We start from the raw sequence: 27,212 nt of genomic DNA on the forward strand, positions 1-27,212 counted from the left end.
AATACGACCTCCTATACAATTCTATACATAACTACTATAGGTACAGTATAGTTCCAATTACCCATAGAGAGTGCATCGCGTTCTGTGAATGTGTAATTGTTTCCTATTGTTCGTAGACTGTTTGTAGATTATATTCAACTATATTACACAGTTTCGTGAGCCATTGTGCATTGATTTTGGGCAGCTAAATCCTGATTTGGGACTATAATGCGCGGCTCCTCCGCAAGAAACAGGAAGAAGGGAACGAGCTGTAGTAGAAAGCGAAGTCTTCTCGCTCAGGCCCTTGCAAAAGGGATAAATCGTCCCGGGAGTATTTCATTCGCGAAGCAAAGATTGAAGGGGGCGGGCAGACGAGATAAAAGGCACGAGCGGAACCATCGATATTAATCCGTCGACGCGGAACTTGTCGCTTAAAAACTCCGGCGAGTGTCGTTTCATTTTTAATGAACATCCACGGAGACTGTCCCGTGAAACGAATTTCGAGGCATGAAAACCTTTTAAAAAAGTTATTACGGCGAAGGCAGCGCCGCCTCGTAATCCCCTCCACCGGAATAGGAGATAGCCGTTGAAAAATTCACCGGGCGCGTCTACTCGCGACTTCCCTTCGGATCTTTCTACTGAAGCACACACCCCTCCGCGCACCTCCCCAATTCTTTGGTTTAGCCGTTGTTGCACGAACTTCGTAGATCCGGAATATTCTACGGATAAAGTCGACGATTACTCCTTTACTTCATTACCACAGCGAAGTATTAGGTTATCCCGAAAGTTCTTCAAGGTAACATGTGTATATTTTTTAGGGTTATTTGAAGCCACTTCCTCCTATGCGAAAATGTTCTCCGCGGTATCATTAAGGAGTTATTAACGAAAACACGCGGACTAATCAGAGCGCGGCTACAGTGGGCGGATTTCGGCGTGGCAACAGGTCTCGCTGAGCAGGGCGTTGTCATTGGCCGAGCCGCAATTCGTCCGGTGGATCCGCGCTCTGATTGGTCCGTGTTTTTCGTTAGTATCTCCTTCAAAATGCCGCGGAGAACATTTTCGCAAAGGAGAAAGCGACTTCAAATCACCCCGGGAATCCGACTATTCCTTTTAGTCTACATTATTTAGAAATTTATTGTCTTCTTTCGTAACTTTAAAAATTCTTCACTTAAATTCTTTAAATCTTTGTGCTCTTTCGAATTGCGCCGATCCGTGTTTACCATATACGCATAAAATCCATAGTCTATCAATGACTGCAATTTGCGTAATGGAAATCAGCTGGACAGCTGTAATGCTCTTTGCGGTACTTCCTTATTCCGGAAAGCAGAATATAATTGACTTCGCCATTGTCAATTCCACAGTCGAGTGAAGAGAAACACGTCCTCCGACGAACGCAGTAGCGTGCGAAGTAATTCAACGTATAAAACATATCTCGAGGTCGTGGGAATGAAACGTGATTCCCTTCAGCACAATTATTATAATGAGAATCAGATGATATAATGTTCATTAGCGTACTTCCTCATTCCGAAAAGCAAAGTACAATTGACGTTGCAATTCTACAGTCGATTGAAGAGGAACACACAGCGCTCTGAAGAAGACAATGGCGAGGTAGTCCAGGATATCAGGCACATTTTAAGGTCGTGGAAAACGAACGTGATTCCCTCCAGTACATTTGCTACAATGGAAAGTGAATGTACAGCTACAATGTTCATTGACGCGCCTCCTTATTCCGCCGTAAAATTGACTTTTCCACGGACAACTCTGCAAGCGAGTGGAGACGAGTGTTTCGCGCTTTGTCAAAGACAGTGTCGTGCGAGGCGGTCCAGCTGACACATTGTGGCATGGTAACCTTTTCGAGAAGCGTCGGCGCGGATGGTGCCGGGGCTAGTTGAACGTAATCCGGCCGTCGGTGGCGAAAAAATAATATTATTCGAGCCGTCGGGCCAAAGTTGTCCGAGGCCATGGGAAAGTTACCACGCGCCACGTCGCGCCGCGCCTTGACGAAGTTACTTTCGCATTATCCTTTTGTCCGCGGTAGTTCCTGTCCGGCGCGTAAGAAGTTTCGCTGATAAAGGACCCAGTCTCCTCTTCGTTCCATCCCTCGTGAGCGTAGAGGATAACACAAAGCGTGTTCTTAATAACGGTCTTTTCCCTCTTTTATAAAGCCTCGCCACCCCCATGCTCCTCTCTTTCGACCCCGCACCTTTCCCCGACCCGGTTGCACAACGTACACTTTCCAGTTTTATCGGGGACACGTTCGTAAACGTGACGGCGAATACACGCTGTTAACATGTGTTAATACGTGTTCCCGCACACGGAAAAATATACTCTCTATAAAATTGCGGGCGGAACGGTGGAACGGTTACGCGGCCGTTTACGCGCGTGCCGATGCACCGGCGGGAATATTTTAAAAGCCCGAGGAATCCGCGGATTTTCACCGACCAAAGGGGGTCGCGAATATCGTGGACGGTCGGACGGCATGTTTTTTCGTGGCCGGCGATGGTAGAATGCGATTTTTCGCGTGTTTCGAGGAACCAGCCAAAACAGTGAAGGTCCACCGTAGAATCGAAGCGGATCCAATTTATTCTGTTCTTGATTTTAGGCACACATAAAATGGTGGAAGAATACTTCGATTCGATCTGCTGAATTGTTTGCGTGAAGCTAATTGGAAAGAATTCATTTGTATAACCAACAGATGCAGAGTCCACTCTACCTTCCCCTTCTGCGGTGCTATTCCCCCACGCTTTCGCCGCGGCCCGGTCACGCGAGTAATCCGGTACTAGCAGGGAGAGGGCGACTTTTCCCTCTGAAGATGGGAGTCTACTATACTCTATCCCACGAGAGAGCAATCCCGTTTCGCGCAGCTTTCTGAGCTCTTCTAGATGGTGGTGGCGCAGCGAGCCTATCATCTCTCACTCCACTACCCATTCCACTATCCACTAACTACAATTAGGGCGAAGATGCACAGCGACGAACGAACTGGTCTTTCCGCAGGGTTACTCTCTCGTGAGATAGAGTTTAGAATGTGTTTTCGTTTTCGAGAAAAGTGAGTATAAGTATATAATAAGCGTTCGAGAAAGAAAGTTCCGAAAAATGATGGGGTGGGGTCAAAATAGTTGGCAATCATAGTAGACATGGTGATTGAAATGTAACTATAACGCGGTAACAGGTTATATTGGTCGACTGTGTATTTAATCAGACAGTGAAGGTAGTTGGTAGCGATAGAAGCGACTGTAAACTCACAATCCGCTCGAAGAGTTGACATTAATTGGACCGTCTTGGCAACTTTCATTCATCCCGTAACAAGCTGCATCCGTCTCTATCCGTATTACCAATTATACTTTCTGGCTACAATAGATTGGACCCCGGCTGTCGGGCGCATCGGAAAATGCATTGAACACGGCGAACGCGTATCAAGGTTTGCCGTCCAAATTAACAAAGAACGTTTGTTTGCGTCAGCGAGTGATATTTAATTCTTCTTGTTTTTCTGGCGCACGCGCGCGTGTACATTGAAAAGCGAAAACATTTTCAGCTATCTGGCATGGTATACGACATCCGAGCTTTCAAAATTGATGGAGAAATCCGGTCTACACGAGATTCAGTCTATACATATGTATATGTATATGTACGTATATGATACATATTCTTGTTTTTCTAATTGTTCGGAAACTCTCCTTTGTTCGAGCGTATCGATTGTGCGGCAAAAATAAGAGGCGATCGTTCGGCCGAAATTAAACCGAACCAAAGACTTGTTTCCATTGTTCAAAGTTATTCTGTTTCGATCAGTCGTGTTTCCTCGTTCGCATGCCCGCCTCTTTCACCAACTTTGTTGCCTTTATTCGAGCTATCTTTGTCCGAGTCGGAAAGATGTCTTTCACTTCGTTCCCGATACTAAATCATTGTAAACGAAACGTCAGAGACAGTTCTAAACCGATAAAATTGCGGACCCAAATTTTTCGCATATTTACATCGAGACGTCACTGTATCAGTAATTACAGCATCTTAAGTCTTGCGCGGAAAAATCGCCGACGGTTACGAAACATCTTAAACCCGCTTTAAATACGAAGTTACCTTCATAAACGGTGTTTTACCGGTGCATCTCGTTTAATTTTCGTAATTAGCGCGGATCGGACGGTTGGCAAGGGGGTGGTTGACAGACGGGTGGGTAGGATGACGGTTCTCAAGAAACACACTTTTGCCGGGTTAGCCGCGAACTTGCTCGGCATAGTTTGATACGGTTGGGACTCTCATTAACTCTGAATCACCGGTAGCGATGAATTCGCGATCGTCGAAGCACGCTGTTCCCTCTCCCCCGCTCGGGAGCAGGAGAGACAGACATTGTCAGCGCGTGCGGAGCTTCGGTGAATTCCGTGCGGGAGGTTTGTTATACCGTGGTTTAACTTGTATTATTACTGGCCCAACAAGTCAAACAATGGGGGATAGCTGAAATTCGCGGGTAGGCACGCCTCTTCATAAGCTCCGCTCCCCTCCTCTCCCCACCCCTAACCACCCCCATCCCCGATTTCTCACCCCCCATCGCACGCAGAACACCGGCGACGCAGGATATCGCGGTGAAATTGGAGAGAATTCGCTGGAAAATTTCTGTCTGCGGTCGGGATTTTACATGTGTCACGTCTCTAAATCTTGCTCCCTCCACCCCTCCTCTTACTCTCACTCTCTCTCTTTCCCTCTCGGTCTCTCTACTCGATATCGACCCAGGTTCGCGTACGTTTCCTCTCGCCGCCACCCACGCCGCGTTTCATTACGCCACGCAGCTGCGTCGAATGTTTTGCGCGCGGAAACTTCGCTTTTTATAATCTCGTCGGGCCTGGACGCCGCCCGCCGTTTCGCTGACCGTTCCGATGCGACAAAGTGCTCGTAAAACGTCGCCGAACAAGTTAATGCCGACCTGCTACTGCCGCGACACTTGTAAAAATGCCTGTTCGGATTGGTTCCGCGGCTAGGGGAACGCGCTCGTAATTGCTCGAAGCAGGGGGTGGCGGCGATGTGGCTACGGCTGTTTCGAAAAACGTGGAATGATGAAATGTAATTGCCGCGACGCGACGCGCCGTTCCGGATGATGGTCTTCGGTGATGGCGTTTTCGGAAATCGGTTTTACGCTCGATTAATATTTCCACGCTGTAATTAATGCCGGCGATGATGGACATGCACTTTTTGCACCTTGGGCGATTTGTATTATCATACAACAATGTCAGTCAATTGTTCTAATGTCTTTACAGCGTTTTCGCAGCCTAGTAATGATCAATGTTTTCATAAAACACGAATGCGAAGAATTCTATCAGACGATTTCTATTTAGTCTGTGAAAAAAATTATTCTGTAAAGTATACGCTTATATTGTCCATGTTAATTCGTCTTGATTTTTCCGTCGTTTTTCTTCGCGTCAAAGATCAGCCGGATTTCGGATCGAAGTTCGACAGAATTTTCTTCCTCGCATTTTTGGCACGAAGTATAACCTTCCCAGTAGGGACGCACCTAATTCCCAGTAGGTAGAACTGTGCAGTTTGCAGACCACGTCTACAGAAACTAGGCTGGTTCTTCGTTCTTTTTTCCAGTTTCCTCAGCTTCCGGCTGCCTTACAATCGTTCGCTTTGTCTCGCGAACCACTCGACGACCACGAATGCGGAATACTGTATTGGTAGTATCCTCGAGGACACCTGTGGCCCGAGTTCAGCTTTTCCCTTTGTTTACGTCGCGATTCTGTATCCAACGTTCCACTTGGAGTCGTCCACGATCTCGTCGGTGTCATTCATGACTTCGCAATAGCGACTCCTTCAGCATCAGCATTCCTTTATCGTCGATCTAAAACATTGAACCACATCAGCATTAGCTTCCTCCGGTGATCTTTCATTCCACCAATTTCGTTCGTATCGGAAATGAAATGCATTTCATTACATTTTCGAATCTGTTCACAAAGCTGAGAATTTCCACGAACTTTCGCAATTTCAATGTGAATATTTATTTTTCTAAAATTCGCGGAGCTTATATTTGCGAATTTAACAAGTTACACGAACATTGGCTATTTTTAGAAAGCCCTATCGAATTTCCCACGCTCAACCACCTTCCATCAATCCCGAACCGCGAGTAATAATGCAGGCTCAAAAGTACGTACATATATATATGTATTAATTTAAATCTGCCGAAACGAAAAAAGCATCGACTTGCACAAATCCCTGGCGCGCGAGGGAAAGTGTGTCAGAGCTGCATTTCCATTAGTCAGAGGAAAATTTTAAATGGAATTTTCGTTCTTACATTACGCTCCGACAACCTCGAATACTTTGCTCCTTCAGTTTATTCAATCCCCGTACAAATTCTCAGACCGGGATCCATCTTTCGTAGCCGGCGCAATTAATCCGAGCCTCGACGCGCGCTCGAATTATCTCGAACCTTGAATTTCGGTGCTTTTCATTCGCCTTGGTCGAAAAAAAGAAACGAAGACAGAGAGAGAGAGAGAGAGAGAGAGAGAGAGAGAGAGAGAGAGAGCGAGCGCGAAGAAGTAAAAAAAAGAGCACACGAAAAGGGACGAAGGAAGAGAAAAAAAAGCATCTACTTGGTTCACTCGTTTTCTTTTCAGAGTAAAATGCCGAGTCACGTACACGTCAGCGCCGCTAAAAGCCTGTACACACTTTTCCTTTCGAGAAGGAAAACGAGTGCGCACTCGAGTAAAATCGAGACCGGGCGGCGCGTCGGTAGAGCGGTGAAAAAGAGCGAAAGAGAGAAGGAAGAGGATGAGGATGAGGAGCAAGGGGAGAGAGAGAGAGAGAGCACGGATTCTATTTGTCACGCTGGTACGGAACTGCGGGCAACGTTACGTCGTATTACGGTAATTTGCTCGGCTCGTAGAACGTCATAACGCGAAGGCATTAATATTCCCGGCGCGTCACTCCTTCCCAGGGGTGTGTTCCCTGTTCCCTGTTCCTGTGTACCCCCGGCAGGTTTGCTAGCCCCCCTCGCGCGCCGATATAGAGTCAATAGCAGCGGAAGCCCGTCGCCCGGAAGCCCTCGCGACATTTCGTTTCTAATTCAAATTCCACGAAATCCTTTCCGCGAAGCCAATCCAGTCTTATTCTGCCGCGTTACGTACCTTTCAAAGGGAGAGCACACATATATACGTAGATTCCGGAAAAGTTCGCAGAGCGTCGACGACTCCCGCAAAGGGAGTCCCCCCTCCCCTCTTTCTCTCTCTGTTTCTCTCTCTCTCCCTCTCTCGCCATCGGGGTTGAAAAAGGAAACCTGGGAATAGGACGAAACTTGCAGGAGGCGCCACGTAGTTCTCGGATGTTTTGCGTTCTATCTTCCTCTGGAAAATGCTCGACCACTTCCACCGTTCTCGCTTCAACCCCCCGAAGAACCACCCCGTTTTCTACCGGCTCTCTATTTCCAGCCGCCATCTCCCTTCGAACCGCCACCCTTTCATTTTCCCTTCTTTCTATCTCGCGCTCTCCTTGTAAGACGGGCTTAAACGAGTACCTAGGTGGTACGTACTGTTCCCGACGCGATAGAACGCCGAAACTCTCCTTCTCTCTCATTCTCTCTCGCGCTCTGTGTTCTCTTCAGCCTGACTCCGTAGCTGACTCCACCACCAACTCGATCCTTCGATCCCGCGGAACACCACCCCCACAGTTTCTTCGACCTCGCTTCGCTATCACGCGCCACGTACACACCTGGAACCTTTTACCTTTGTGCACTCTTCTGTTGCTTGTTCCTGCTAGCCTCCCAGTTTCTCTAACTACATCTGCGAAGGACTTTCTACACGCGATGCCTTAATAGCGTGGGGATTTCGAAGTTTAGGAGATTGTTCCTCTGCCTTGGTGCATCTTGGGATTTTTTGGGGGGATGGTTTGCTGGGCATGATTTTTCAAGACTTGTTCCTGGTATCCTCCCGGTTTCTCTAACTGGTGAGAGTCCTAGTTTGGGTGGTTTGGCCGAGCGAAGGTAAATCAAAATATTTCTAATGGACAAAATCCGTGGTCCAGCTGCAGCAGCACAACAAGAGGCAGTTGCTGGTCAAGAGGACAAAACAGGCGATCGGTCTGGTTCGGGTTAGGTGCTCGGTAATCGCCCTGGTGCCCGCAAACATTGCGAGAACGCGGGGGCGGCATCGCGTTCGGTGTACCTGCCGCGGGCTAGGACAAACAGCGTAACAGTGGCTCGCAGTATGAATGTCGTGTTATCACGCGTGGTCTGGTCACGGGAACCTCCACGGTTACGTCGAACAATGCGTCGTTGAGACGATCGAGTGTGCGCATACAGAGAGAAAGAGAGAGATGGTGGTGCGTGCGGGTGTGCGTCCGGAGCCGTGACTCACGTTGTCGTGTCGCTGTTCGGGACAACGCACTGTCACGATTCATGATAACCAATCCTTCGCGTTGTCTCCGCCGGTACACGCGGCCGCGTTTCCGCGCCGCACCCTCTCCGCACCATGTACTCGTTCAGCAGGGATCGAGCATCGAGAGACCATCGATATCCATCGCGTTTTCGACATACCTGACAGACGCACTCCCGAGCGCTGCCGTTGCGGGTTATCGCGAGCAATAAAACAGGGGCCGCGGCCTTTCCGAGCTACGCTTTTTCCCGATTCGTGACAGACCCGCTCGCTGTCCACCGACCGAATCAAACATTAAACTTATTAACCTTCGGCCGTCCCTCATTTATTGTGCTTAACGCGTCGACTATCATGTCACGCGTATCTGAGTTACGGAATTATCAGTGCCGGCGATTATGAAAAAGTTCGAGTCAAAGTTCCAAACAATATGTATATTTTTCTCATTACTGGAACAAAAATGAATAGGTCCAATGCCTTTAAAAGACTGAAAAGATTCAAGAGAAAGTTTCTCACAATTTTTATCTTGCATAAACATCTGCAGTCCAGTTGTGATTGATCTACGTTGCACGCACAGGAATAAAAATCCAAATCTGAGCAACCGTACACGCGTACATTTTGAGTGACGTTTTTGGGTCCAAATGATCTGTCGAATGCGACAGAAAACCTGTCCGGTTTATCTCGAAATTGTAGACACGGGAATTCTACGTGTAGAGGCGGGGAGAGACAGAAGAGATGAATTGAAAACTGGTCCAACCACATGCGATCGATGGCGACTCTGCACAGATCGATCGCACAACGGTTTATAGAATACACTGTCGGGGATTTGCTTCTCCGCGAATAGACGTTCTACAGGATTAATTCGCGCAACATAATCGCGTTACAACATCGTTGAAACGTAAATGCTTAGTTACAAGAGCTTAACCGGTTGATTGGGGGGGAGGACTGGCGATAGGTTTTGACTGGTCCTTTGTGTGCGCGCGTACGTGCAACCGATTGGTGACAGTGTGTAATACCTGATGCAATTTCACAAACGATGGAAAAGTGATTGCTTCGTGTCTTAAACGTCGTTTAACGGGAAACAATCGATCGCCGTCGGTTTTTCTATCGTTGCGTCTGCGATTCGAAAGGAGACGGTCTGGTTACAATGACTGGTTTCAACAGTTTTATTAAAGTTTATTAAATTACGGGCAGTATAATAGAATTCTTAGAACCTTCTAATATTTTCAATAGTTTACATCGTTCAGTAATGCACTTTGAACTGTTTCCAAAAACCGCGTCACTCCACGATCATTTTCTATTTATTCCTATTTACCACTGCACCCTGAAAATCACCGAGTGCAATGGAGTCGTCGAAATGATGAACAATCACGAGCAACGTGAAGGGTCGCGGTAGGGCTCAACAGAAGCCATGAAGTCTGGGAGGTGGAAACGTTTCCCGGTGCCGATCGGGAATCAAAGAAAAAGTCCTAAAAAAGCCGGGACGTTCGAACGGTATCGAATGGAGAGGTTCGCGATCGAAGTAGCGATGTGCCAGAAAAAGGAGCGCTTGCCCGTTGAAAACAATTAATCGCTGGAAAATACTCTTCACGTCACTCGAGGCTGGCCGGCCTCGGGGTTACACGCATACGTGCTCCCGGCGCGGGTACTAGCCAGTGCTGTTGGGGGTTGAAGAGAGCCCGAAGAGAGAGGGAGAGAGAGAGAGGACGATGTACCGGACAATGGGAGAGCTAACAATGCCCAGCATGAGGCGAGTGCCGAGACAATGCGTCGCGGTTGGTTGCTCCCCGCCGCGATCCCTAAATCAACGTTCAACATATATTAAAACGGCGACGCGTAGACCGGGACTTTAATGAATTGCGATTTTCTTTTAGCGTCGCGTCGCCCTCGCCGCCGCCTTTCTGTGTTCGCGGCGAGCGTCGAACACTGTCTGCCGGCAACCGTCTTTTGACAATGTCAAAGCCACGCTGCGACCGCGCGAAACGATCGTCCGATAATTGCGGAACCGGAGAGGGCGAAAGGGATATATACCCGACTACAACGGGCCGCTAAGCGTTGTAAGAGAACCCGGTGTTCTTTTTCTGCACTCGTTCCAGGGGTTGTATACCGACTTCGTGGGCCGTGCACGGCTCCACTGTCGTGTGTGCGAATTTTCAGCGTTCTCGCGAATTCTTTCACGCCACCAGTCTGCAGCCTCTGTTCTCTGAATTCGCAATGTTGCTGTTAATTTATTGTACGCTTTTGTTGCTGCAATTTTTAGTATAACACGTGCTTCAGTTAAATAATTTATCTCCCTGGCGTCATTGAACCGTGAACTCTATCCACTGGATTAGCGAAGTACTAGACACTCGAGTGAAATATCCAGAAGCCATCATCAAGTAGTCGAGGGTGTTCAGATCCATTTGTTAGGGCTTTCTAAGGATCAACACAGGAAAATCCTGAATTGCTGACATCCGACGCTTAAGACCCCCATTGTATGGTACCCTATAAAAGTTTACGAAGTCGCTATTTTCAGGTATAGCGGCCAACCAAGGGTGGGACATCTACAACGACCTTCCAGGATCCTCTCGAATAATCCGATGAAAAGACTGTGTGTATTGGTACTTCTTCCTCATCCTGATTTTTATAATATGATCCATCAAATTTCGAATTTCCATAAACATCAGTGTACTGATACGTAACATTACCTTTTGTTTCTGAAAATACTAAATTTCAAGTGTTAGGTAGGAAAATCCGTCAGGAAAGAGGAACAGTGCTCGTTAAACTGAAAATGAGCTGAAAGAGTGAAATCTAATAGCTGAGCTCATCCCCGCGCGACGCGTCATCAACATTCTGATTTATCTAGACGCGTGTCGAACCGTTTTCCAGTTCTTCATCGACGGAAGGAAATTGACTCGGGAGAAGATTGTACAAAACCGTAAAGATGCGCCACCTTCTTAAGGAAGACTTGCCGCCTGACGGGAAATTGATTTACTCACACGCGCAGCTTTACCTTTACGCCGGAAAAATAGACTCTTACCCTCGATCAGCATGCTCATCGTCCTGCTCTATCCTGGCTAATTCCTAATACTTTCCTCCTTGAAAATACAACGCACACTTTTCACTACACCTACAAAAATTTCACTCTACAAGTCTAACAAATCCTGAATTAAAACCTCAATAGAACCACCCAATAATGTAGATCTAGTCGTTGATCCCGGTAATATCACCATCTGATTTCGATCCAGCTGGCAAAACCGCCGAAACTTCGATACGGAGTCGCTCCGGTAGACCGCCATTTTTAATCACGTTAATTCCGGCGACCACGATACGATGGGTCAGGATCCACTGTATTATGGGCTACACACGGGCGTCCGCGTGTCTGCTCTCAGGTTACAATCAGGTTCGACAAGTAGCAACGTGCCGCGGACTGATTATGCCAATATACTTGGCCGTTTCCGCCCGACCGCTGCATCCAATCGATTACCAGGTCGTCTCAGCACCGCACCGTCGCCATTCCATTCACGGGCGTTCCGCTTGTTTCCCAGCATTTTTTCCTCCTCTCTGTTCCCCGATCTCCGTTTCTCTCTCGCAATCCTTTCCCCAGTCTTCGCGGAGCCCCGCTATTCATCTGTCTCTTTACTCGCCTATCTACCTATCCGCTCGTTTCGTCCGCATCACCTTTACGCGGCCCTCTTTTCCCACCCCTCCTAAACCCCTTTGCACCCCCTCAGCTCGGCCGCGCTTCTCCTTTCTTTCATCCCCGGCGACTGAGCGTCTGTTCGCAAACTTAGCTTCAAAGACCGGATGCAATTAGCGAGGAAAAAAGGCCACACGGAGGCGAGGAGATCCCTGACGACGACGACGACGACGACGACGACGACAACGACGACGATGACGACGACGAAGACGGAGGAGACTGCGGCGGAGACGAGGCGAGCAAGATTTTCGCGGAATCACGATCACGTCCATCATCAGCCGACCGGGCTCCCCAAGTAATTGCTACTACTGCGAATTCGCAGTAATTGATCTGAAAAACGTTTTACGACGCTACGTCGCCACCACCCCAGACGGAGTGGATCCTCCTCCCTGCTGAGCACTGTTACGTCACCGAACGAGGCGCTAAATTTGCAGCAAGTCACCTAACTGTTAATATCCACCTCGATATACACATTTTCGATCGTACTTGCTTATTAAATCGACGATATAGTAGTGCCTCGATTATCCGAACTTCAATCAGCGGAACATGTGTATTCGGAGAACAGTTATCTAGCTACAGTGCTAGATTAAATCTTTACTGATCTGCAGTACGATGAATCATGTTGGGCATGAATCATTTTGGATTAAACTGTTTACATGTGAAACATGTAGAATAGTTAAATAAACAAGCTTTCGTAGGACATGCCAACGCAGTACCATTTAATTCATGGAGACCGACGTAACTGCCCTCTACCGATCAAATGATGAAGATGCATGAATGAGATTTTCGGGACTGGTCTAGGGGTGTGTCTCTGCGACATTTTTATACTATCTCAAAAATAGCAAGTGAAACATTTTTGAATCATAAACGTAGATGATCGAAGACCCCACTAAATTCCACCGAAATCAATGTTAGCCTTAGGAATCTATAGCAGCCCTTATAGGTAACGGGACGTCCATCAAGATCCGCGTATTAAAATCTTAAAACAGCGAGGACTCACTTTCGTATCTCGAACCTGGGCTAAACGTTGTCTCTGCCGGGAAGATTTTTCCAAGGTAATCACAGGGTGATTAACGTGTATATACACGCCGCCAGATGCTCAGGCTATTCAAAGAAGACGAGCCTCGTTACAGAACTCTTTTCGATATCCGTGCGGAAGCGTGGAACGCTTCGTTGGGATGGGCGACAGAAGGGAGAGAGAGTGAGAGAGAGAGGGGCGAGAGGAGGGTAGGCCGAACGATAATTAATTAGCCGGCTAACAGACTTCTTACTTCGCGAAATGGGAAGAAAACGGCGACCTTTGATCCTGGATTTTGATCACCGCCGCGCCGCACCGGCTGCCGCGACCTGTTCAACTTTGATTCGTGAAAAAAGATGGGACGGAGAGAGTAACAGAGAGGAAGAGAGACATAGCGAGTGGAAGAGGAAGAGGGAGAGTTGGTCCCGGCGTGTAGAAAAGTTGCATCGTAGCTGCAACCTGGTTGGCTGCTACTACCACTCTCAAAGCCGCAAGTAATTAGAGAAAAAGTCGCGACCTAGATGTGGGAGACCATGTCGATCGATTACAGCTCGGCCGCTCTTTCCTGCGCCCAGGAAAATTTTCCCTTCCGAGGAACGACTACTCGCGAGAATGTCGAAAAGATAGATGAACCTTTGACGGCTGTATCTTACCCATACGTTCGTTCCGACCGGCTCTGTTAATTAGCATGAAAGGAATTTGCTTTCGCTCCGCCCCATTGCTACCTAAATTTCAAAGGGAGGGCTAGCAATTTTGTTCTGATATCTCTGATGGTTCCGAAGCAGAAATAGCCAGGTTTAAGATACTACAGCAATTTACCTTCTTAAGGGTAAGGTCCATGTCGTTTATGTACCATGTTATAAGTACTGTGAGTAATGCGAACTTTCTTTCATACAAGGGTCAGTCAAATATTAACTAGACTTTGTACTGGACAACTGCACAGGCGTTCTTATTTGCACGAAACCCGGTGGAAGTTTGAGTAGCCATGTCTTGCACTCGATCTGCATCATATACTAGTCTTGACCATGTTCCATGGCCGGATGTATTCTTGGCAAGCTTTTGAATATTGAAGGCACAAAAGTAATCTTTCATATCATCGAATTAAGCACGCTGCTGTGTGAACTTAAACTTGAATCAGTAATACTGAAAACTTGGATCAAATCAGTCAGTTTCCCAAAACGAATGCCCGAAAGTCTGACAAGCATGAAGGCCCTGTTATATTTATTAACAACTGTGTTCCATAACTAACGATTGACGGATCGCACAATTATCAATCATGATCGCGACGTTCATCCATCACTTTTAAAAAGCGAAAGTTGTCGGGCCGCTGCGCCGAAAACGTTTAAAATATCGCCTGCAACAATTATCGGAGGAAATGGCTGCCGGCGCGTACGTTTCGTAGTAAATTAATTAGAATCATTTAGCCGTCGCGTGTAGATAATATCGATAATGGTAAACCATCGCGGAGCTACGGAAGCGCGACCAAGGGCCTTTTAAATTTATTACATTTCGATCACTCGTGATAAATCTATCGGGGCTAATTAATTTCCTATGACAGTGTAACGCGTAATATACTGCGAACACGAGGTCGCGAGACGAGATGGGGGGACTTATTGTAGAAATGGAACTAATTACACGCGTTAATTATAATTTAGAACGGCCGGATGCCGGCACGGGGTACAGTTAAAAATATTTCGGTCCAATTATCACCGTCGGAGAGATCGGAAATCATGTGCTATCGATCTCTCTCTCTCTCTCTCTCTCTCCTGCCTGGTTCTTCGTAGTTGCAGATTCACACGGGGCTGGAAAACGTCGGGGACGAGATCGATTAGTTTTATAGATCGTTGACGAAGGCGGCGAAGTGGTTCGGCCGCGATCTACGAGCCACACGAATTATCCGGCACGAAATTACGAGTAGATAGGTATCGATGTCGATGACAAATTAGCCGTCTCCGCCGATTAAACGACCCTCCTTCCTTTGACGCAAATTGCCTCGTTAATCTGGTATTAAATCGCGGTATAAATGATCGCGGCTTTTTTTCCCCCGCCCAAAAGAGCGTCGTATTTTTACGAGATAATGGGAACACCCGGATGGAATCCTTTATGCCAGTATAATGAACGCGCGTGAGAACACTTCCCCAGTATTTAACTTGACCAACCTGGTCTTGGGACATCGGCCACTTTCCTGCTACATTCTTCCCGAAATGTTGCAAACCATATTTGCGGAACGAGAAACTAGATATTATTTTATTTCTAAAAATTCTTTTGTTTTCAATTATATTTTATGATACCGTCACTAACATATTCGTGAGATTTTAACACGACACAGTTTGGATCGTATTAGCGATACAGTAGGATCCCGATTATCCAAACTAAATAAGATAAATGTGAACAATATATTAGTCAATGTTTCATTAAGTCGCACCTAGAGGTAGCGGGGATAAATTGACAAATATCCCCTCATATTTCGAAAATCTTGAAATACTGATGGCGTATTTAACGCGGTAATCGCAAATAAGTTATGCGCACGGTCGAAATTTACGCACTAAGCTAGTAACAGAGGAGCGGACGTCCAGCCGGACATCATCGCGGCATACATAACCGGGATTTACAGCCCGGAGGAATTGTTCGACCAATAAACCTCGATTCATCGAGGAATTCGTGAATTGGAAGTACGCACACGATACTAGGCCGAGTTATTCGTTCCCGCAACGAATTAAAGACGTTTCTCGTCGTTCGTCAACGGACATACCGACGACCCTTTACGAGCGTATCCGGTCGTATCGCGTGGCCGTGGTTTCGGCGGATGTCGCTCCCTTGCGGCTGGTCAGCGGAGAGTTTTACGCGCGTACGTGCGGTATTGATCGTTACAGAGGAGAGAGCACGCTGGTTTTTACCGGCCATGAAATTTTCCCTAGATTACCGTGGATTTGGTCTCCCCGCCTGCTCCGTTGCCGTACACCGGATGGCGGTTGCTCGTATTTAATGGATAGTTAAGTAGAGGTTTCCTACGTGGCTCGAATATCCGCGCCGGTTTCCACCGACGACACATATGTTACGAATACAGCGAGAGAGCTCGATATCCCCGCGCGCAAGAGTTTGGGAAGCACGCATCCACGTCGGAAATAGATGTTCCGGCGAGAGGTTCCTCGACGATATTCATGCAACTCGCGAACCGAATGGCTCGCGGAAAGTTTGTTCGACAGCGGGGATCAAGTGACTCGGTAGCTTCCTTTCAAAAATTCCACCCCTCCCGGATTAGGGGGTTGCGTTGCGGACGATTAACCGAGGCGCTCCGATTGCGGGTGGCAAGTTGTTTCGCAGTGGCCATGTTTTCTTGGAAAAGATAGAGAACAAATCAGGTATTGTTACGTGCCTGAAAAAATTTAATTTTCATGCTTTTCACGGCGGCGATCTCTTTGTAAGGTCTGTGCTTTAGAAATCCGTAAAACAGTACACAATTCATGTCAATATTGAATTTGGTATGAATGCATGCTTTCAATGTTTCAATTTTTAATTGTTTGTTTTCGCTGGACCACACATTGTTCACTAATAAAAGTACCCGTTCAGTTCATAATTGAACGAATTTTAAAATGTTTTTAAAAGGTGCCCGTATTTCCCATAATCCTTAATTCGTGCTAGTTTTTACGGTTAATAACGGTGAACATATGTATAATTGATTACGATGGAATCTATATTTTATTGTTAAATACAATTTATATACCGACCCAACATGTGATATTTACTTTTTCTGTTCACAGTCATCCGTATCAAGGGGATGAAAGCAACTCTGAAAGTTGGGATGAGAAACACATATGGTTGAATATCTTGGACACTGGGAGAACTCGAGGAACATTGTAAGTACTACTTTGACGTATTCTGTGACACAGGAAAGATCTCAAACTTCGAAACTAGACAGATTTTTGCTCGGAAGAGTGAAGAAAAACGACATGAATGATTAACAATTTACCGTCCACTGGACACGGTATGCTCTTCGAGGCATCCTCGGTATACCTAGCTCTATTTAAGTGAAACAACCAAGCCACGTTTGATACGATCATCCCGGTCTGAAACGAACGAAGGAGGAGATCGGTGTGGCTCTCTGGGGAGTCTGAGCAGGAGAAAAAATAGACGGTGGATCCAAAACCCGGCAATTCCGGCTGTTCCTCGTTCATCCTGGGAATAAATCGCCCCACGGTACGAAGTTAGTTCGAGGTGGAGCACGGGTAGGTACGGTGGTGGCTGGCGGTTCTCGAACCTTGGGAACGAGAGAAAGAAGTCGCAGTTCCGGAAGGGAAAGGGCTAACCGGAGAGACCAGGGCCGGGCCGCATTACGGGAAAAAGGCGAAGGGGGAACGGAGGGAGGGAGGGAGGGAGGGCGGATTCGCATACCTTCCACCGACTGCAAATAAAGGCTCGCTTCCCGCTCCTTCGCCCGTTATCTCAGGCGTATAATCTAAAGCAGGCCGTAAAAGCGTCTATACGAATCCTGGCGTTCCATCCGGCAGCTCGCGGGGGCTGGGTCCAGAAACGGTCCAGGCGGAATACGTGTTTGGTGTGGTTATGTTCCAAAGCGAATACGCGGATCGTTTCTATGCTCCGGCTGCTCCGCAATTACGGGCGCAAGCGGCGGATAAGCGATTTTTCACGGGAGATAAAACGCGGAATAATCGATCCTCGCCCGACGGTATCGATCCCCGTACACCCCGTGTCCCCGAACCCCTATCGCTCCCTTCATTATTTAACCGAAACGCTCGCCTGTTCCTTTTCGAGCTGTTATCTACCTGCGCTGCGTGCCGCTACGATCGACGGGCATTTTCGATCATTCGATTGTGTTTAGCGCCGCGCCCGGGTTCATCATGGTAAAACAGAACAGTCCAGAATATTCCGTACTGGATTCATTATACTGGGTTTAATAATTGTTGCTGCATGGTTGGCGTATTATGTATATTCAGTATATCGCTGGAAATGTTCAACGGTATATGTTCTACTTGATTCCGCTCTGCTATAGGAAGCTTGTCCTTAAAAATACCCCGCTCCAAGACATCCTTAAACGCGGCAGCCTCTAAAGGATAGTCACTTCATTCCGTGCTGTTTCATTTGCTTGTTAAGTGTTGATTATCCGGAATCTGAATTCATGGAAATTCGTATGCATAGCACTTAATAGGAAATTCCATTTTCCTATCGGGCTCTTCCTATCGGCGGAATTCGTTCGTTACTCCGGCTACTCCCTTTCTTCCCTCTTTTCTCTCTCCAAGAAGAGGATTGTAACTTGCCTTTGCTTCTGCGCCGGGGAATCGCGGTCACGTTCCAGCTAAGTTCAGTCGTTCGTGTAAAAAGGCGATTTATCTCGACGATGAACGAGATGCCCGGATCGGAGTATTTAGATCTCGTCTTTTGGGTTTGCGAGTTGAAAGGCTAATCCTATGACTCTCTATTTAACGGGAGAGATACTCTTGCATCTTCCAACATAAGAATTCCTCATTTATTTTACTTATAAGCTTCGCTCGAGTTAAACCAAGCACTGGATGCTCCGGTGGTAAATTCTACTTACCGAGTACAAATTTTGATACAAGCTTTATAAACTCCCGAACGTTAAAAGCGCACCGAATCCGCAGTTTAGCGTCCAGATTTATGCAATCCGGCCCGGTTCTGTTAACCAATGATAATTGTTAAATTCGTCGATTAAAATTCTAACGTTCCGAATGGGGGTCCGAAAATTCGTGAACAAAAAGTGGTATGATCCGCGGATGTACGGGGTAAAATATACAAGACCTAAGCTTTCCACAATCGGTATGGCCCAGGATCCCCCATGGTCGCACGGTGCAGGAGGAAGCAAACGTTTCCTGGACTACCGCAACGAAGGCGATTATCGAACAGGTCTGCCTGGTCGGTCGGTGCCTCGCTCGTACGTTAGAACCGCTATTCCGCGAAAACTTAAGGTCGGCTACACATTGGCTGGTGGCCTCGCAAAGTGCCCCTTGAGCTCGTAAAAACGAGCCTGATCCCTTTATCGCCGGCACCCTTACTACTCCGCAGCGGATTACGTTCGCGGAATCCGGAACGGCCAATATCAATAACGGTTTCATCGTTCCACCGTTAGTCGTCCCGCCCGTAATGGTCCGTTTGTTCGAGCACCGCGACGCTTTGTTCTATGTAAATATTGTAACACCGGAAGCGGTCGCGCTGTTCCGGGCGTGCTCGCGAATCCGCCGAAATTCGCACACTGCGCGCATGATGCCTGGCGACACTAGACGCCGCAGTTTTCCTTCATTCGAAATGATAAACCCATTCGCCGTGCTATGAGATCGTCTAATCGAAGAAAACAAAGTTCAGTTCTTCAATTTGTTTAAACATTGATGTCCAGGATTTTTACGATGTCGCAAAACCAACTGTTCCTATCGGTTTTGCATTTTCGGTGAGACATTCGAATTCAGCAATCCGGGAAATGTAAGGAGGCCAATTTTTCTGAAAATGGTATGGAATTATGAGTCTCGGCGAACTTTTCGAGAAATGGCGCGTAGGTACGATATACGGGAATTCCCGTGGATTCGAGGATGCCGACGCGGCAAATCGATATCCGACCTCGAAATCCAACTCGGCCTGTCGAGGGAAGAATGCTGGCGAATTCGGAGCAATAGCAAACCCGCAAGGAGAGATAAAAAGACGACACAAGCGAGCCAGAATCGGGGAGGGGAGGAAATTGAAAAGATAGTGGGGGAAACATTAATATACACGGATAATTTCCCCGAATCGAGATGAATGAAAAGAGTCCACGGTAGTTCGTAATCTATTACAAACAATTTTTATTTTGCACAAAGGTCCACAGTCCACTCATCAAAGCATCAAAAAGCTCATTTTGGAGAACGGCCTCGAATTTGTCTAAACAATAATAACAATGATATTCGCAAAGTTTCGGGAGCGTAGCAATGAGATCATTTTCAAAAACCAGTTTGCATATTTTCAAAATTCATTTGTCTGAAAAATGCGTTACGCACAGCGGCAACCTCGAGGGCCATTTCCAGCCCCCGAATGCAGGCAACAACTGCCGAAAAAAGCCGTGTATAAAATATGCCCCCGAATTCTATGCAACGTGCAAATTTCATAAGAATCGAGTGCACGCACACGCGAGTTTCTATGTTTGTTTTTTTTTTTTTGTTAAACGGTTAACACAAACGCTGTACATTTCCATTTTTCTTTGCGGTCGTACGCTGAAAGTAGCTCTCTAAAATATGAACCCGTCAAATATTCCAGAGCCGCTTTGTTGCACACATGGTTTTGCGGGTAGCAAAATCGACGGCGCGACTTTGAATAAACGTGATAGAGGACCGAGTGGCATCGATCGCACGCTCGCGGGCGCGGGCGGACGGACGCGTTTTAAATAAACAGCGACGGGACCGAAACCAGAACCAAACGAACGGATGTAAAACATTGAAAGGAAGTCGCGAAAGATGCGCGGCGAATTCTTTTTTCATTTGACGTACTGTACCGGGCGCGGCACGCGAACTCGCCTCTTTTCGCCGCATGAAAGTTTCATCCGCGCGGCAACAGCACGCGGGCGACACACAGGGAATCAAAAATTCGCTCGCGTAATGGGTTCGAATGCGCATTGCACAGCTATTTCGTTCGTTGGCTTGCCTTTCGTTGATCAACGAACGTTTCTGAAACTTTCCCTCCCTCCCTTTTTCATTTTCGTTTCTTTTTTTCTAATTTTCTGACTCCGTCTGTAAACAGTTAAACGCGTGAAAAGCACATTTTATTTCTAAACTGTGCTCTTACTCGGGTAATAATCAGCAACAATTTGTTAAAAACAATTTAAAAAAGATAGATACTTTTATGATTTTATTGTGAGCAGAGAGAGAGAGCCAGAAATTCATTTTCATCAGAAGCAGTTCTTATACATAAAGCCTATAAAATGAAATTGCAACAAAATCCACGAGGTGCTCGATTTTGAACGAAAATCAACAGAATTGATGAAACCGGAAGCCATCATCGATCCGTAATTTCCTGAAAGCCTCGATTGCAACATTTCTCACTTTAAGAGGTAAATAAAGGGTGAAAAGATTCAGTGGAAACGGCGAAGAATGCTGGTCGCAGAGATATTTCATGGATACATTTGCCTTTCGTTGATCAGCGGTTGTTTCAAAAGCGTTCGCCCTCCCTCTCTCTGGCTGTCGCATCTTCTTCCGGTTTTTTTTTATTTCGGTCCCCTACCTATCCGACTGTTTTCATGAAAATAAATGGGGAACGTGCGAAAGTTCGTGAAAACTTTTTTCCGCTCTAATAGCCACGTTCGGCTGCCGCACAGTTTGCAATCTAAACGCGACACGTACGCACGAGAGCGCGTCGCGTCTCTATCTTTCGCAGCACCGGCGCGGCGTCGCTGGTCCGAGGCCGACACGTGCCTGATAACCTCGATAATTCACGGAGATACAAAGATCTAATTTTCAACGAGCCCCGGCGAGAGCTCGGCTTTCACGAAACGCTCTACAGCCCCCGCTCTCCACCTCTCTCTCTCTCTAGTAATTTCGTTTCTGCAGGCCGGAAAACTTTCGGGTCGCGCGTTTCCGCCGCGAATTGTCGACCCGGCCGCATCTACCGACACCGATTCAAAGGAGGATTAATATAACACCGAAATACAAAACTCGTTCGAGTTCCTCTTGCATCATTCCGATTTTTTTCGTTCCGAATGCGTTAGGTGGTCGATGAACCGTTCAAACCACTTAGTTGTACAATATGCGGTGGATTTAACCAAACGAAATTTATTAATGTGCTCGCTCAAATTTTACTTTACCGATTTAGCTTGGATTTCAGTGAAAGGTGTAATTTTTGATACGAATTTATGTTTGTTGTATTTTTTTGATGATTTTCTGACGAAAATTATTTATAACGAAAATTTGATACAATACTGCTTGGAAGTAAGTTTCACAGTAATTAAAAAATTGTAGGGTTCAAGGTTTAGGGACCAAAATTGCAAATCTGATGAATAATCATCAGGTTAAATAAAAAGTTTTATTATTGCAGACAGGGGGTAGCATTCAGGTAATTCGTTTTGAGTGGAACATCGTGTGCGTTCGTTGCTCGTATCGATTGGTCCGCGAGTAGAATTTCGAAACGACGTTATCGCGCATGATGCTGAACAAACTAGACGTTCTAAAATTTCGCCCGGCATCGGCGCGTGTAACGCCATACGGCCGGATACGTGTCGACGAAAGAATGGATGTATCGTCTGAGGAGACGGGGCTGGTGGCGCGATATGTAAAAGCGATGTTCGAGTAGTTAGAGGACCGTCGAATTGAAACGGGGCGAGGGAGCGAGGGTTGTATGCTGAAGCTTGAGTAAAGGTAACAGGTGCTATCTATAACGGCTGTTACACCAGTGTGTAAGCCGAGGCGAAGCTGTTTCCGGGAACCTCTAGCCGAGGCTCCATCTCGCCCGCCCGTATAGAAATACAAGCATTACGCTCGCGCGCACAGAATGAGCTTCTCTCCATCGCCGTCTAATCGTTCCGATTGTTCGCACTCGAATGCATTTCCGGTTCTCTGCTACACTCCCAGAAACCAAATCCTCGATTTTTTATTCGGGGTAGTTCTGGACGAGGTTCACCTAACTTGATCGCCTCGAATAACTCCTAAATTATGCGTTGTGTAAGAAAGAATTTCCCAGACAAAATTGTTACTTTACAGTAACATTTCTGGAATAGTTTCGATAAAAAAAAACTTTAAAAAAGAAAATTAAACCGACTTCGAAAAAACGCACTAAAAAGAATGAAATGATTTCCATTTAATTTATGTGTGAATACACACGAACTTAAATACAATACAATCTTTTCGGAGGCGGCGCAAAATTGAAAATTTTCGACACTGGAAATTACGAAAATCCTTAAATTCTTCTAAATACTAATATATTTGCGCCGCCTCCGAAAAGATTGTATTGTATTTAAGTTTGTGTGTTGTATTCACATAAATTAAATGGAAATTATTTCATTCTTTTTAGTGCGTTTTTTCGAAGTCGGTTTAATTTTTTTTTAAAAAGCTTTTTTTATTTCACACTTTTTTATCTCTGTCAGCCGTCACATTCCAAATCGTAATTTATAAATATCTGAAAGCGGCAATCGATAACGGTAACGACGTCGCGTCGTTACTGTTCCTAATGTCTAACATTCAGCGGAGTTCACGACAGTATCACCACCCTACATTTTCGCAAATAAAATCGTAATTAATAGAGAAATGTAAAATTTTTTTGCACGGGGGACCATCCCGGGAACATACTCTACAAGATGCAAAAGGTTTCGTTCCGATTGGTCCATCCATCTCGACGTAATCGGTGAACATACATAGAAAAAAAAGCGAAAAAAAAGGCACATACAGATCGAATTGAGTAACCTCCTCCTTTTTCGAAGTCGGTTAAAAACAGTCTCCCATGTTGCAACGTTGATTATTGTCACAGTCACTGACCAGAGCTAGTAGTAAATACTGAAGCAAACTAAAAACAGTAGAATATACCGCATAGACATGCCACACAGCGACACGCGCAGCTCGCCGGAAGGATTAAAAGCTCGCCATTACGGCACAAAACCGTCGAAATCAACGATCTCTCGGCGGGGAGCGGTGATCCGGGCACGGTCCCAAACGGCCATTTATTTCCCATCAGCCTGAGCATCTTCGCAGATATTTATTTTCCATAACGTCGCGACCGAAGAAAGGTTTATCAGGCTCGCAGAGCCCGTTCCTTGGTCGGAGCCCGCGGAGCAGAAATAACAGGCTGAAAGAGACGCGAGACCGGGGCGCCGCGCCGCGACGGGGATCGATGAACGATGCACTGTTTTGTGCGTTTGACGTATCGAAAATTCTATTTTCCGCGGCAGTGAGTCACGGGGAATATTTTATTTTTCGGACGCGTATTTTCTTCTCTTCACCGGCTTTCGGCGCGGAGGTGGGGCCGCGCCTCGCTGTGCCTCGCCGTGCCGTCTTTTCCCGCGTGCGAATGTCTTTTCATACGTATCGGGATATCTCGCGGCTGTGTTGCGGGGGTTGGAGAAACGGAAAAACGGGGCTACGTTTACGCCCGTAAGCCAGACTCAATATTCCGGTGCGCTGCACCTTTCGTTCGAGTCGCTTTCGTCTAAACCTTTAGTCGATCTCGAATATATATGGGGAATTTTATTGAAATGCATTGCGTTTCTCGTCTCATCTGCCCTCTCGAACCCGGCTATCCGCCAGAGAGAGAGTGAGAGGGAGAGAGCAACCCCTTTTTGTATTTTCATAACGGCTACGCTCTGCTGTGCCGTCCGCGCGACAAATCCTTCTCTGATTTCGACGAATCCGCCTGGCCTACGCGCGAATTTTATATCTGCGGGATTGTCGGCTCGCTGATGGAGATGGAGACGGCTGCGGCCGATTTTCTCCCGACTGGATTTTCTTGTGCGTTCCGCTTCAATTTCACGCCGCGGTGCCCGGCTCCTCTGAGAGAACTCGCTCCTCTGAAGAACAGTTGTCGGCCTATGTTCCATTATCATTGACCCCGCATTGGCTCTGATAGATTATGATATTTCTGCAGGAATGCTGGAAATACAGTAGGTTCACAAAGTACGCCCTTCAAAATAGAGTAGCTTTTTTAACATGGATTCTAACGAGATTCGTCCAGATGGTAGAAGGATTAATTTACTTGATGATCTATGCGAACAATTCTACGAAGATAATTGCGTCTGGTTGCAGACACGGTCTGGGATAATTACATATCACTTAGGTTATACCTAACTATTTACAAAATATTCCAGAGGAAGAGAGTAAACGACGCGGTTTCCACTTTTTGCTAGCAGAAAATTAATATTTACAGGACGGTACAATTTTCGCAGTACAGTGCAACAATTATGAACCAGAGGGAGTACAATTTTTTGCGGCGCTCCACCCGAAAAAACGAACTAGCCAAAGTTAAATGATGTTCGTGTCATCTGTACCGGGCCGACCGCTACGCTGCATGTTTTAGTAAAGTTTTCCTGGGGGGTGGGGGGGTGGTAACACCATAATTAAAATCCGCTTTGTTTTGCAGGCGCGCGTCACCGGCGCACTGGTATTAAATTTTCTATCGAAAATAAAGTGTCACTGAAAAAAAAATAATAAAAAAGTAGAAAGGAACAGGCCTGGTCCCGGTTCGTGTCGAGGTTCGTTCGATATTCTCCGATGAAAACGTGTGTCGTATAAATTTTAACGCGGCCCGTCGCGTCGGTTCACGGAAAAAAGGCCATGCTCCAATATACCGCCCTTTAAATTTACATCAGTCCTTTATTTCTGGCCGCACAAATTTTTATTCCTGTCTGAAGCGCCCCTGCAGCGCCGCCGCGCTGCGCCGCTCGGTTTTCTTTCTTTTCTACCTAATGCGACATAGTGGCGGATGTAAGTTGTGCATTAACTAAAATCAAGTTAAATCCCGCGTTCGTTGCCGCGCGATTAGGTTAATGAAACGCCGGGAATAAACGAAGAAATATTCTACCGGAAAATATTTAATCCCGCAGGAGTCTCGCTTGTGCGGGAGATAAGCAAACCCCCGGATAAATCTAAATTCCATATATTATTAACTCTACATTCTGAACTCGATGGTATATTTCAATTCTTTTCGTATACCCTTAACAGAGTTTGTACGTTTTTATATACAAAATTCTGACTGAATCAATTTCAAGTTTGAATGCCTTAATAGTACCTCTAGAATTTTGGCAATACTATTCGTCCCATTGGAACCCTGTCTCTTCGATAGTGCACTTCTGCGAACCGTTAGCTGATCGTAACGGGACAAACGAAGCGTGTTAGCGCCAACTATCGCCCAACAATCATCTCCGAATGTAGTCCTAGTTACTTTCTGACCGTAGAGACCAGAAATTCCTGGCATAGCCATTAGCATTGATTTTCGCGAAAGTCCTCTGACCAGCATTCGCATCGACGTTTGCTCCTCGGAGCGTGCATGGTATTCCGGATAGATATTATTAACAAACGCTAAGCATGCTGGCGAAACGGCGCGTTCTACAGAGCAAACAATAATTTATCCGCGGTTGGCTGCCCGTATCGGAAGCCTGGGAGAAGAATAAGTGGAAGAATGTAGGAGGTCGGCAATGGAAGGATAAATTGATAGCCGGGGACAAAAGGGGAAGAAAGAGGGAGCGAGAGAGGGAGGAACGGAAGAGCGATGGGGGAGGAGAACGAGGAGGATGAGGTTTGGGGAAAGGGTCCGTGTAAGGAGGACGGAAGAGAGAGGAGAAAAAGGAGGAACAGGGTCTCTCCTGGGGTGGTGGTCGGCCGCTTTTGGCCGTCGTCCAATTTCGGGCGTTTTGACGTTGAGAGGAAGAGGAGAGGACCTCGGTCTCGAAGTGGGGATAGAGAAAAAGAGGAAATTCGGCGAGCGTTCACACCCAGGTGTACACAGAGCGGTCCGGGTGCTCACAGAAGAAGAGGCCGGGGGCCACCGGGGTTACGAAAAAGAGTTACGTCGGCTAAGTAAAGCGAGGTCAGGGCTTTGAAGGGTGCTGCTGGCTGCTGCTGCTACGTCCTGCGCTGAAGGGAGCCGGTACTTCTTCATTAAAATTAACGGCACCACTTTGAAGAAGTCGGTCGCATGGATGGTCTCTCGTCGGAAGTGTATAAACAGTCAACGGTATAATTCGCGTGGAAAAGACTGATCCGGCTGGCGAAGATGCTAAATAACCCTCGTCGCTTGCAGGCCGCTGTTACTCCCCCGGCTTGTTTGATCCACTCTATACACGGCGCGTTTAATGCGCCGCCTTGTATGCACACCTTAGCCCGCGACATATTTGCCCAACGCCCCTGGACAAAATAAATCGCGTCCCACGTTTCTCGTTACTGGGCCGTACAACCCGGAAATTCGTCAATTTGGGGTCGTGATTAAAAGGTTACAAGGTTACATATATTGTATGCAATTATAAAAGTATTGTTACATACTGTAAAAGGTTATATATATGTACAGGATGTCCCAGATAACTTGACCACTTTGAATATCTCGCTTAGTATTAGTAATAGAAAAGAAAAACGTCACAGGACAATATTAACCTAACCGAAGGAGCAATATAATGATTGGGAAAAAACTTTTCACAAGGTCATTTTTTTTCTAGATATCAAGGTCATCAATTTGTGAAGTCCTCTCCAATGACAACTTCAATTGCCCCTTCGGTTAGGTTAATATTGTC

At 46.6% G+C, this 27,212-nt stretch overlaps 1 protein-coding gene across 3 annotated transcripts in view; it reads left to right on the forward strand.

Moving 5' to 3' along the window:
- LOC143213267 (uncharacterized) overlaps positions 1–27,212 on the forward strand; it is a 516,895-nt gene that overhangs the window by 30,893 nt on the left and 458,790 nt on the right. For all 3 annotated transcript variants that reach the window (XM_076432949.1, XM_076432950.1, XM_076432956.1), the window contains exon 2: positions 16,780–16,875. In XM_076432949.1, coding sequence (XP_076289064.1) covers positions 16,780–16,875 — 96 coding nt within the window. The remainder of the gene's footprint in view (positions 1–16,779; positions 16,876–27,212) is intronic.

The sequence above is a fragment of the Lasioglossum baleicum genome, chromosome 11 (genome assembly GCF_051020765.1).
Source record: "Lasioglossum baleicum chromosome 11, iyLasBale1, whole genome shotgun sequence".
Lineage (NCBI taxonomy): Eukaryota > Metazoa > Arthropoda > Insecta > Hymenoptera > Halictidae > Lasioglossum > Lasioglossum baleicum.